This window comes from Ctenopharyngodon idella, chromosome 6 (assembly GCF_019924925.1).
Source record: "Ctenopharyngodon idella isolate HZGC_01 chromosome 6, HZGC01, whole genome shotgun sequence".
Taxonomy (NCBI): domain Eukaryota; kingdom Metazoa; phylum Chordata; class Actinopteri; order Cypriniformes; family Xenocyprididae; genus Ctenopharyngodon; species Ctenopharyngodon idella.
This window is the reverse complement of record NC_067225.1, coordinates 21233712-21247416: the sequence shown is the minus strand read 5'-3', so window position 1 is coordinate 21247416 and position 13705 is coordinate 21233712. Positions and strand designations below refer to the sequence as shown.

The window sequence follows — 13705 nt, the reverse complement described above, 5'->3', positions numbered from 1 at the left end:
ACTTGTTATCAAAAAGCAGCACTGTAGTCTCAGCAGGTGGCAGCAAAGACTAAGTGAAGTCGTATTTCACCGAAAACCGATCTTTTTTACTTGCCCCTTCTGAACCATTGGAGGATCAGCCCTCCGGTGTATGCAATGCTAGACTCCCCCACTTGGCTCTGCTCATATGGACTGAACTTAGATCAGCGCTCCAGTGTATTTGCGAGAGACCCCACTTCGACTGTGCTCGTACAGACTGAACTCAGATCAGCATTTGGCACGCACCCACGGTCGTTCACTCGATCCGAGCTTCAGGAAGCTGCTAGATTTCCTCCTCGGAGAAACGCAACGACATGGACCGGTTCTGATTAGCAATTATTTTTGCCACCGACGGCCGCAACGGCCGGGTTGACGTTTGAAGAAGAGTGAAGTTGGAGGAGAAAAGCGGAGCTTCGTGCCCAAATGATATAATGATCCTTGTCAAAACAGAGCTCGCGCTCTAGACCTGACTCACGAGACATGATGAACAGTTGAGCTCGCGCTGTGTTGTGGCTCCGCGGCAAAGTATCTCGTCAGTCAGGCGGTTGACTGGATGAAAAAAATCGCGTTTTTTTAGGTTTTCGTTATGGCTGTGGTAACTGCGAAATGCTAAAGTATTAGTTTACAGAGAAGAGAAAATCCGCTGGGTCACTTGAAACTGCAGCAAGCACGTTGGAAATGCGGCGTTATTCAACGTAATGGTGACCTGTCGTTATAATCTCACATTGACAGACACGAGCCCGGCGAGTTTATTTACACATTGTTTTTAAACAGTCACTTCATTTTTGTAAACCCGAAAGACGTTTATTTTGTGGATGTTGGCAAACTTTATCAGCAAACAGCTAGCGAGCTAGCGAGTTCCGCCGGCTGATTTGCCGCGCTAAAGTAGCACGGTTTACATAAAACAGAAGACAAAACAGTAGGGAAAACTGACGGGCTGTCATGGCAACTCGGGTTGTAACTTAAGGTCGATAGATCAACACAAAAGCCACGGTATCGAACCAGCTCTCACCATTGATTCTGTGTTTGTGGACCAAAGTTGAGGAGAGGTTTGCTCACCATGTATCAGAACAAGACCTGTTTCACCATCTAAATGCACTGACCACCGGATTCATCGATACATTACTATTGTAGAGTATTACTCAACCTCCATTCATCAGAATGAAGGGAACCGAGAGCAAAAACAAAAGGAAACTCTGCACCTCTGAGCAGCGGGAGAGCAGCACTGAAGGAAAAGACGAGGTGAGTGATCTTGCACTGAAAAGTTGACCCGTTTTAACACGAATACATTGCATGATTATTTTAAAATGCAAGGTAAACATAACAATACAAATGCAGTCTGTAGATACTGGTGCTGCATGTGACGCAGCTGCCCTGCAGAATGAGCGCAGTGCATCCATTCAGTCCATCCATGAAGAATCAGTGCTTACAGATCAAGTACATCATGACATTGAAGCTTTTCTTGCAAAAATCCCTTATCAAGTGGTAAGGTGAAAGCAGGAATATTCAGATAAGTGTAAGATCCTTTGCTTGTGTATTCTTAGCTTGCATAGCACTCAATTGATGATGAATTAACAGTCTTCTTTATTTTGTTTAAATTAATAATTTAAACAAAATAAAGACGGTTAATTCATCAAGACTAGTTTGTTTATTCAGTTGCATTACAGTATATCCCAGACAGATGGAATATTATTAAAAATGATACACACCCTGGACATCATGCACACTGGGTTTTGTGTGTTTTTGCATTGTGTATGATTAGAATTGTACACTTATTCAAGTAAGTTTATGGGACTTGCTCAAGTTTATTACTCACATTATGTTTATTTTGCAAGAGTTTTATTGGCTCCTTGTTTTCTGACAATGCGAGTCTTGTGTTATCATTGTTGGGGATAGGACAGAGTGACATCGGAAGGAAATAAAAGAAGCATACTCGTGCTTTGGGAATCATGCACAAAATTAGTGTTTCCTAATTTTGGCAACAAATGCAAAACCATTCTGATGAAATTTTCTTGTTTATTTGAAAATGTATTATTTGAATTAATTTTCTTATTTTCACAGTTTCACAATGTCTAATAATTAAGTTGAATATACAGTGAAACCAAAATTTATTTCGACAACTTGAACATTTTGTTCATTAATACAGTGTATTCTCTATAGTTTAAAAAAATGGTAATAAAATATGACAAGATCTCAGAGTTAAACTGTCAGAAAATGTGTCAGAATCTCATTTATGTCAGATAACACTTAAGCAAAACATGGTCAGGTCAAAGTGTCTGAATAATTTTTAGTTCCAAATTTTTATCAGTTTTACTGGTAGTCCACTGTTATGAAGAATTTTTGGGTATAATATGTCACAGTTTACTTTATTTACATAAATGAACTATAGTGTCCTGCACCCACTAATAAAAATATATCAAAAATGTCTTAATAATTTTTGGTTTGACTATATAATGCATTGATACATTCAAATAAGAAAACACTTTCAAATAAGAAATTTCATCATTATTATTTAAATATACATTTATTAATTTAGCACTGTGTGTGTGTAAAATAATGAGCAATAATATAATGTAAGTATTTCATCCTAGTGACTCAGCGAGGGCGTAAAATGAGAGGTGATGTGATACATTGTTCTAAGATTGTTCAGAGAAGTACAGTCTAGATTAAAGTGAGAAATAGTGAGATCATAGTTTGAGTTGTTTTTTTACACAAGTTTTCTATATATCCAAATTTCTTGAACATAAGCACTGGCTGATCTTATTCCTGTCTTTAATGAACATCAGTCTGGTCAAGCATTTTTTTTTGTTGTTTTTGAACTATCAAAATGTCTGGCTCATGTTCACTCTGGTATTTTAGCACGTTTTGCCATATGCCAGTCATTGTAGTGGCTATGCTAAGAGGAAGTCAAATTTATTGTTGTGATTCAGTGTTTAAAGTTATTCAGTGTTTTCCCTGATGAGATCATAAAGGGCGTGGCGTAGTTCAGGTGAGCCATCATCAGTCTTCTTTCTAACCTGACCCAGTTGGCAGAGTGACCCAAAGTGCAGAGATCCTTTTTTTTTTTTTTTTTTTTTTTTTTTGAGAAGTAAAATCCTGTTTTTTTTTTTCATGTGTTGCATGACTTTTTGTCTAAAAGTGCAAGTGGTTTGGGTTGCAAGACATGGTGTATGTAGAGTACAACAAACCTGATAAGTAGGCTATTCTTGCATGCAAGTGTGAGATTTTTTTGGGGAAGATGTTTCTACTGATGCATATTAATGACTCTGCAGTAAACATTTGATTTCCAACATGCCAGAATGTGAAAATGACACCTGAAAGAAAATCTTCTTCAACATATTCAACAAAAGAAATTAGTCCATGCTTTAGGTTTATGGAAGTTTGCAACTGAATTATAAATTGTGATTACAGTTGCAGTGCATTTAGAGCTAACAAGAGGGTCCACTGTTCAAAGTATTGGTATTGCCATGAACTCCACAGCACCCTTTTGATTATTTTTTATGAATGCTCTCCATGTGCAGTAAAAGATTTTATCCAATCCTATTTACTATAATTCACAATTGGAATGCACATCTTAAGAGGTTTGGCTCCTGTTTTTTCATGGGCTCAGTTTTTCCCTCTTATAACCTTTCAGTGGTGAGCTAAACATCTGTTGGATTCAGCTTTGTTTTAGGAGTTCCTCTCCCCGGTAGTCGTTGAGTTATGCTGTAAAAGTTCTTTGACCAGCACAGATGGTTTGGACTGCTGCAAAAAAGCTGTTACATAAGCAACTCCCAACCCAAATCAGCTTTTCATCCTTGCATTTACTTGCATAAATATTTTTGATCATTTGAGAGATGAACTGACATAACGGGACTTGGTTAGATAATGGAAAAAGGGGTTACAGCATGTTGTTGATGTTACTGAAGACTAATTCCCTTTTGGCATGTAAGCTCTATGCTTAACTCTTACACTGAAATGAGGGCTAAAATAAGCCAGTGCTGTACTGTGAGCCTGTTTACATTGCTGTCGGGACTGGAGAGCTTTCTGTCTGATTGGTGTAGCATCTGCATCAATAGAGGATGGTGCCAGATATGCTCACCAATTAGTTTGCAATGTTGTAAGGTAGTCTGCTCATCAAGTTATGGAGAGTGTCCTCAGTTGACATACTAGCCTTGAATAGTTTTGTCTTAGTTCATTAGAGAGCATTTGGATTATCCTTTAACTCCTAGCCTTTATGATATGGTGAATCTATAACTGGGAATTTGCTTCTGTGCACTTAATGAGTCAGTGAAGGGTTTCATCTAGAGCGCCAATAGACAGGTGAAGCAAAAGGAAAAGATGCTGTCACTTAGTCACCTCATTATGCAGAACTATCATTTAACAGGTCATGGCCATCTGATCAAGTGTGTTTGTGTGGTTTCCAATTAAATTAAGTTATCCAATTAAAATCAGATCTTTCATATTCATATTCACATATTAACATTCGCTCTCTCCCGTCTATTTCCATGCAGACATCTGCTCAGTTGATGATTTCATCACTTGATGTAAAAATGACACTGACAGTCAGTCCTGAAGATTTGTTAAATCACATTGATTGTGCTCAGTGTGCACATGTGCACAGTGTGAACAGAATGCATTCAATGTGTATTTATTAAAAAAACACTGATTTGACGTGGCCAAAAACACTGCTAGCATTGATTTTAGAAGCAATGATAAATTGTTGTTCTCATAGGAAGAAATGGAGGCAGAGAGAGATGCACATGAGGCTGGGTAATGTAGATAAGGTGCTGTCTCTAGGAAGAAATTAGAAACATTGTCCCTCCACTGCATGCAGTTAGTAACACAGCAAAGTGTTTTTTTTTTTTAGTTTTTCTCAATCTGCTGTGCTCAACCTTTATTTTATGGGAGTTCATTGGTCTCCACTGAACTGGATCATTTAAAACTCCATGAAATTAAAATGAGAGTTTTGTGGTCTTTAGTATAGCTCTATGGGCCCTATTTTAACGATCTAAGCGCATGGTCTAAAGTACACGGCGCAAGTGCGCTTAGGGCGTGTCCGAATCCACTTTTGCTAGTTTAACAATGGGAAAAATGGTCTGTGCGCCCGGCACATGGTCTAAAAGGGTTGTCCCTATTCTCTTAATGAGTAATGGGTGTGTTTTGGGCGTAACATGCAATAAACCAATCAGAGTCTCATCTCCTATTAGCTTTTAAAGCCAGTTGCGCTCGCGCCATGGCGGATTCGCTATTTACATGGCGGAATTTGCAAGCGGAAAAACTGAACGCTTCTCTAGTGAGGAAACGGATCTGCTCGTGCGCGAAGAATCCTTTTATTTTTAATATTTGCCATGTTTGTGTGCTGCTGCGCATCCCTGTGTGTGTAATAAGCAGAGTGTACGTGTGTTGTGCACCTGCATATAGGCGCATATTACTAGCGTGCTCTTTAAATAACAAAACAAATATTGCGCCATTGACTTTAGACCAGGTTTCAGTTGGTCAATGGTGCAGTCTATTTCAGTTGCCTCAAAATAGCAACGTGCCAACAATGCGCCTGACCACACCTTGTTTTCAGACCAGCATGCCCATGGGTGCACAAATGGGCGCAAATGCATTTGCTATTTAAACAATGTGGCGCAGAACGTTGAAGCGATAACTGCGTCGGGCTGAAACTAGCAAAGAACACTTGTCGCGCCATATTGCACCGGGTGTATGATAGGGCCCTATATTAGCTTTGAGGCCATCAATAAGCTTGTGCACTCTTATTAGTTAACAGAACTTTTTACAGTCTTCCTCTTCAAGGAAAATATTGATGACTAATTTTATGCTCACAGGTGTATCCACATTTTAATAATTTTAGTAATTTATATTTAAAATATTGGCCATCATATCAGTTATCAGTCGTAGTACACTGGCAAACTGAGAGTAAATAAGCACTGAAATGAGGACCAGATGATTTTTGTGTGATTAGATGTTGTTTACTCTCTGTGTCCCTTATCTGATGTGCAAATTAGGCATGAAAAAAGTGGCGTATGCCAGGTTTTATAGTGCACATGCCACTGCACTCTGCAATCATAAATGACAGGAAATTACTGATTCATTTACAAGCCTTGAAATTTTATGGCACTGCCTTAGTTCCACCAATCAGTCCAAAACACATCACAAACACCTCTTTGTTATTTGCAGATGTTAAATGTGATCAATAAACTAACAAACCCAACTGATCAGGTCTGTCTTTTTTCTCCAGCAAATCACTGAAACTTATTTAACAAATCAGACGTAACATGTTATATGAATAGAAAATATTGAAACGTGTTCATTGTTATAGCTCGTGAGATGGTGGTTGTGTTATTAACTGGCCAACCTAAGGTCATGTCAAGGCTCACAACTGGGATCAACAGAGAATTGCACTATCATGAGGTAGATCAAAGGAGGAAGAGGAATGCTACAAGCAGGAACCTGTGTATGTAGGAGGACATGTCATAAAAACAGCTGGAAACAGCGGAAAGCACTCGGACTGTTCTACCAGTCAACAGAAAGGGGAGTGGTTCAGTATTTTTGTTGTGTATAACAGGCAAAGAGCACTTTAGTGAACAGAGTCAGAATTTTCCTTGTCTTAAAGAAACCACTTTACTGTAAGAAATAAAGACAAAAAAGTGAGTTTCTGTTGTTCACTGATACTTTTCACCTTCTTAATGGGTGTACAGGACCATCAATAGTTGGAAAAAACATCCTGCCATTCTTTGCTTTCCTGTTGAACAACATTTTGTTGCTCCTCCATCCTTTGAGATCACTGGTAGCACAGTGACAATTCACACAACTGCATAGTGTTGTCAAGTAGGGCTGCACGATTATGGCAGAAATCAGAATCACAGTTATTTTGGTAAATATTGAAATCACGATTATTTAACACGATTATTAATGGGTGATATGATCAAAGTCTTATTTCATGATATGAGTAATTTTAAATAACAGTGAAATTTTACAATTTTTTTTTACAAAAGGTATGTTAAAAGATACAGTACAACTTACTGATATGTATCATAACTCATGTAATCGCTCAATCAGTGTTTAAACCGCGGAAAGAGGTCAGTAAAACAGATTGAGAACAATGTCACTTAACCTTGCATTTACCTCAGGAAAGTTATATCAGATATCATTCTGAATAATCGACTATCAATATAAGCAAATAAATTTATTATTGGTGCATCTCTATTATAAATTATATATATATATATATATATATATATATATATATATATATATATATTTTATTAAATGCATTCTTATTTTGTGTGTAGCATTTATTTCTCAATTATTTGAGAATCAAGCAAGCTATTTAGGAATAGCCGGATATCAGTTAGACAATGCACTGGTGTCTACGCAAGTTAGCACTTGGTGTTATTGAAACTTGGTGTTATTGATAACTTGATATTAAAAAAGAAAGACAAGTGAGTCCCTGCACTTTTGACATTCCTTCTACTACACAGTTTTGCCATTACAAATGTTCACTGAAGGTTCCTGCCCACCTTTCTGTTTTATTTTATTTATCTCATATTGCAGATTTTATTCATTAAATCTTAATATAAAATTGTCCAGGTAATAACATCTACTCTTTTATGGTGAAGTTAAATATTATTTCTGGAATCAAGTTTTCAACATCAAGTTATTGTTTTACAGAGGATTTTGTCTGCATTCCATGCAAAGTGCTGTGTTAATACTCTGTGTTATAAGGATTTGTCTTTGCTTCTTTTAGACTTTAGGAGAAATGGTTAATAGGTAGCCAAAGTCTTTTGTGTTTCCTAGGGCAACCTAACCTGCCCTTCATCTTCCCTCTTAGCATATTGAGTAATGCCATTCAAAGACTTCTTAGAAATATGGAGATATCCTCGAAAAAATTTCAAATCAATACAAGCCTTTAATCAACGGTTTAGTGCAAAGCCTTCAGTTACCTCATTCTCTAATCAAGAAGGCAGTGCAATGCCAAAAAAATCTTTGTACATGTTCGTTCCTTTATTTTAATTTAATTCCCCTATTTTGATCCTGCTCCTCTCTCAATTAGCCCTGCCTGTGACGCTTTTCCCTTCTTCTGTTATCTGTAATTTCTCAGAATTGAAAGCCCTCCAGCACCATCATTATTATGGCTGAGCACACGTTTTTGAGCTGGTGGCACAGATGAAAACCACTCAGAGGCACAGCCACTCGACAGCTTCCTTTATCCCTAAATTTGCACGGCGTGTGTACTTATTAAAATTCTTCTAGATTACAACCCTTGGCATTGCTTAATCCATGTTATAAGAAGCCAAACACGGATAGACTGGAGACTCTAATTCTTTTGAGATGCAGGTCTACATACAGAATGAATACTATTAACATGTTAACAGAGTATCATATTTTAGACATCAGTATGGTGATATTTTGAGGCATAGCTTATAGACGCAGTTAGTTGATGAGTGCTATACGGGTCATTTAATAAATCTAGATGATGTTTCCAGAGCCATATGGCTTTTTTCCATCTTGAATTTGTTTCATAATTTTTTGGTGGTTTGAAAATCTGTGCTTTAGTTCTCAACAATTTTACAATTGATCCAGTAGGATATATACGTCCAGTGTTCATTTTTGTGTGCATGCGGCGTGTATGTTTATGTGTGCAAATTGGTATTGATTGTGACTTTACGTTATGTGGTTCAGGCAAAGCTGGAATTGATGTTGTCCACAGGCAGAATGTAATGATGCAGAAACAATAAGCTGACTGACTGACTGCGCAAAGAGTTCCTGTACACCTCAACACAAACACAACTATTGTTGTGCTATTGTCCTATCATTGTTTTAAAGCAAATTATTAAAATAATATTACATTGACAGTGTATGTTTCCACCCACTATTAATGTTAGATGTATAAACCCTTAAAATAATAAACAGTGTTTCCTATTGGTAAAAACTAGTGCTGTCAGTACAATAAAATAACCATGTTTAATCTCAATGATTAATTCTGAAAGCAGAAAAACCTATTAAATTTAAATAAATAAATATTAAATTTGGTAAATGTTCAATTTTAAATTTAAGTTGTTAAACATTTATGTTAATATCTGTGTTAAATTTGACAGCACTAAAAATACATTTTGTTCCATTTTAAATCTTGATCTAAGAGACCGGATTCCGGTCATGTGTAACATTTGACAATGTGTTTTACTGCATTTTATTGGGCAACATAGCATAGTATATGCTCTAAGATGCTGGAATGTGTACGTCACACGTCAAAATCTGAAATTTATGCTTGAGTTTGGGGTTCAAACAATGCTGGGTGATGCCAAACTCACATTTAGAGCTGTATTGTTGAGTACTGTGTGCTTCATTGACAATGTTAGTTTATGTAAAAGTTAGACTAATAGCCTCCTCCTGTTTGAATTCTGTATGTAAACAAGCACACAGGCACACACACCCATGTCCTCACACACTTTGGCCACACAAATGGATTTGGATCGTTTGTGTACAAATCTGTTTAACGTTCTGTTTGAGAACTGGGAAAACCACACACATTTACATGGAAAACATTCCCCGTGTACATCAGTCTTACCCAACTCTAAACTGAGTAGTTGATGATTACTGCAGGGAATAAACTAAAAGAATCAAGCATTTTGTTATTTTGGATAACTGTAAACATATAGATTAGCATCTTCACCAGTGACTTGCTTCATCCCATTGCCAGGACTCATTAGAAATGGTTAGTGAAATTCACTACACAGAAATTTGTCTTCCAATGAATCAGCTGCACTTGATGGGAGATCAAGAATGAAAACAGAGCAAGCATGACTAACTTTGGACCAATAGCCAAATAACCCATTTTCATGGACTTTGTTGGCAGCTGTTGAGCATGCACTGCTGATGTGTCTTTTGAAATGCTGCTTGAAAAAAATCATTACACACCGTGTCTGATGATTAAGGATAATGGAGGAAAATTTTATTGGATTGTATTTGGTTATTGTTGAATGCTAAAAATGCTCTAGGGGATTGAGATTACAAACAGGGCCCAGATTGTGTCAGTGTGTGTTTTAAAACTCACTTTAATACAAAACTCGAAATTGAGACCATTTTGGTCGTGCATGCTGGTTTTTAGATTAATTTTGGCTCATCTCTGTTCTGGACTTGCACACAAACTGCATTGCAGTAATTTCCCAAAATGCCATTTGTGTGAAAATATTACGAAGTCTGTTACCAGGACGTTAACATACGCTGAAGACTGATGCAAAGAGGAGAGCGCAGATGCACAGCAGAGAAAATACTAGGCGCAGCAAGATCACTGTTCGCAATGCTCGAAATATAGGAAGAAAAATATTACAATGTTATAGGAATAAATTATAGGAAGAAATATGGGAAGAAAAAAATCCTGTTAAATATGCATTTTCATTCAGTCCATTTGTTTTTGGTTTGTGCAGATGTGTCTTATGTAGTATAATTTCACAAAGCTAAAGTCAGACCATGCTGTTTTTGCTCTAAGTTTTAAAATTATGCAAACTACTTTAAATAAAGTGCTGTAGCATTTTTGTTTGGATCCTGATTAAAATCCAGTGGTTGCCTCTAATTTCAAATGGCTACAGATGTTTTTTTTAAGGCCAGTTTAGCCTGTTATAGAGCAAATAAACAACAAATAAATTTGCTTACGAAGAAGAAAAAAAAAAATCATCAACTGGTATCAGAATTGGCCAATTTGCTTGTAAAAAAAAAAAAAAAAAAAAAAAATGAATCGGTACATCGGTACACGTTTTCATTTCTTTATAAATGTGTTGTTGTTTTTAAATAAAAGATATACATACACATATACACACATTGCATTGATTGGTTTATTTAGGCCTCATATTACATTTTATTTTTTATTTCAATATGAGACCTAAATAAACCAGTGTAATTTATTTATTTTAATTTTGTAACTAAGGCTATAAAACCCACCATTTATTTCAGCTATGCAGTTAATGAATGCAGTAAGAATTTCTTTCAGATTATTGCCTTTCCTATCTGCTTTGTGTGCTCACCTTACATTTAATATGTCATGCAGAGAGAAGCTGATGGGTGTGAGATTTAGCACTGAATCATTTAATGGAAGAGACATCTCCACATATAGAATAAAAACATATGCAAACCTATTCACAAGTTCATGGCTCCAGTTTATGATATGAAGGTTATACAGCAGCTCCTACTGATGAGATGGTAAAGATGAAGTCTTATTACCATTGGGCATAATTTATGTAGAAATATAATGGAAAATGATCATGTGCTGTTTATGTTAATCAGTTTATGCAAAGTAAAATCCAATTTAATGGCTGGGGTTTTCAACGAGGCGCTAGATTGTGAGAGAGTCTGGAGAGTCACGCTCCATGGCCCTCTAATTACTGTGGAGGTTTTGAAGTTCTTCTTCTTTTTTTAATCCTGCCGGTAGACAGAGATGGGGTGGAGGGGAATCAAAACAAAACCGTCTTCTTGCCTGGTTTTGCGATGTAACCTATTAAAATCATTCGGATATCGCAAGCTGTTGCAATATGCACATCTCGATATATACATGTGCAATATTTAGATAATTTCAATATATCGTGAAGCCCTGGTTTCGTAAAAAACTTGTTTAACGAAATAGATTCTTCTCATTTTTTCCCACTATCATTAATGTATTGTCCACAAGATAAATATTAAGCCAATACATTAAGATTTATTTATTTGTAGCCTTTTTAAACATTGATTCTAAATTTGATTATTTAGGAATTTTAGGTTCAGAAATGTTTTGTCATCCAGAAAACATTTTGCTAGGGTAGTAAAATGTCAGGGTTCATTTTCTATAGTGCCCTCCATGGTGAAAAGCAGCAAGAAAGCTATTAAACTTGTTTTCAAACGTTTTGAGGCATTTAAAAACAGTTTAATATGCTGATATGTGTCAGTATTCATGGGGTTCAGCTGGCAGAGCTGCAAAGCCATCTAATTTCTAATTCCTCCTCCAGCTGATGATCATTTAGGCTAGAACCTCAGATACTTTGATGTTAATGGAAAAAGACATTGCAGCTATTGTCACAGATCCTGACAGACGGGTAGCAAAATCCTTTAGAGGGAGACCTTTTCTTTCCACATGTCAATTGTCTAATTTAGCACTTTTAAAATTCAGTCCCTTATAAAATATAACAATTACAGCATTAGAATATGAATAGAAACATGCAGTTCTGTTTTAATTGTTTGCTGGGCTTTATATGATTAACAGTGGTCTATACACCCACACTTGACACCTTTTCAAAATTTACATTGTAAATTAATGTTTACACAAACAAAATAAGAGAGTGTATATTACTTATGATGACTCATGTTGAAGTCAAGTGTTGATCAAGGCAGAAATTTTCTTCACTGCAGATTTCGTTGCCTTAACAAACTAACTTCATTCTTGGTTCATTGTCTAGTGTTTGGAAGAGTGCTCTTGTATCCAGTTCCCACTGTAATGAATCTGTTAGTCATTGTAGACAGTAATGCTGTGCTTATGGCTCAGGCAGGCCTATGAACTTTCCCTTGATTAGCTCAGTGAAAGGGCATTGCAGTCAAGCACAGTGGGGAGTGGGCCATCCAGAGGCTTTTTTTTCTTCTGGTAATGACCTGTGTTGAGTTCGCCGAGTCCCATCACACGTTGGGGGGTGATGCTCTTGGCCAAGTGTTTTGATTGGTGTGAAACTGCTGAATCCGCCAGCTAGCTGTATAAATAAATACTTATTCTTTTCCCATACTTTATAAAAGTACATTGGACTGTGGATTACATTTTCTTAAGATGAGTCGATCTGCGTTTTGCGCCAATTCCAGTGGTTGAATTTCCCAAAGTAGGATCGTCCAATACTGATATTATCTGAGGAGTTGAGCAGGTTGTTGGTGTGTCATTTTTCTCACCAAAGATACAAGCTATCTATTCTAACCAAAGAAACATGGTAAGAACTACAGTTCTTTTAATACTGCTGACAAAAACACTGGATGTTTCTGTTATTGTTACTTATATTTGTGCTTTGTCGTTGCTTTGTAACTGTATTCAATTTTTTTTTGCTTGCTCCCAGGTTAGTTTTAATTTAAAATTAAGACTATTTGCAAATAGCCACTTGATTTGGATTTGTTATTTAACATTGGCCAAATAAAATGAACATTGGTTGATTGATAATTATATGTTTGAAATTGAAATTAAACAGATGATTGTAAAAAGTATTGATTGTACATTTATATTCCTAGTAATTCCTATTCTGTTCCTTTTATTTACTCTATGAACTCCATTAAAGCCCAATGAACATTGTTTTGTTCTTTTCTTCAGAACTGCCAGCTTGTGACATTTGTTGCACTTGACCCTGTTTCTTTAGATCTGGGTCAGAGCATGCCTCTGGCAGAAACATTGATAATTTAAACTCTTTGACCTCTGGAGGTATTTAGGAAAGAAGAGAATCTGTTACTGGAGACGTTTAGAGTTTAGCATGAACCTCTTTACTTTTCTCCTTTTTGAGTGCAAGTGACATCAACTAGCCCATCTGTCAATTTTGTGGATAATGTAGTGGGCATGTACCAGTATTTCTGAGTGTGACCTTATCTCCCCCTGCAGGTCCTATAGGACCTATAGGCTCTGCCTTACAGTGCTGTATTTGGGGCAGAATGGGCTGGGGCTTGTTAGTCTGATTTGGTGCTCCTTTTCACAGCTGCAAGAGACAGATTA

General features: G+C 36.7%; 1 protein-coding gene across 4 annotated transcripts in view; it reads left to right on the top strand.

Moving 5' to 3' along the window:
• Window positions 1-115: 115 nt before the first annotated feature.
• The window catches only part of mast2 (microtubule associated serine/threonine kinase 2), a 127717-nt gene continuing 114127 nt past the window's right edge, over window positions 116-13705 (top strand). For 3 of the 4 annotated variants that reach the window (XM_051896541.1, XM_051896540.1, XM_051896539.1), the window contains exon 1: window positions 116-1260. In XM_051896541.1, the coding sequence (XP_051752501.1) occupies window positions 1180-1260 (81 nt within the window). In that variant the 5' untranslated portion in view covers window positions 116-1179. The remainder of the gene's footprint in view (window positions 1261-13705) is intronic. The other variant, XM_051896538.1, reaches the window with a different exon arrangement.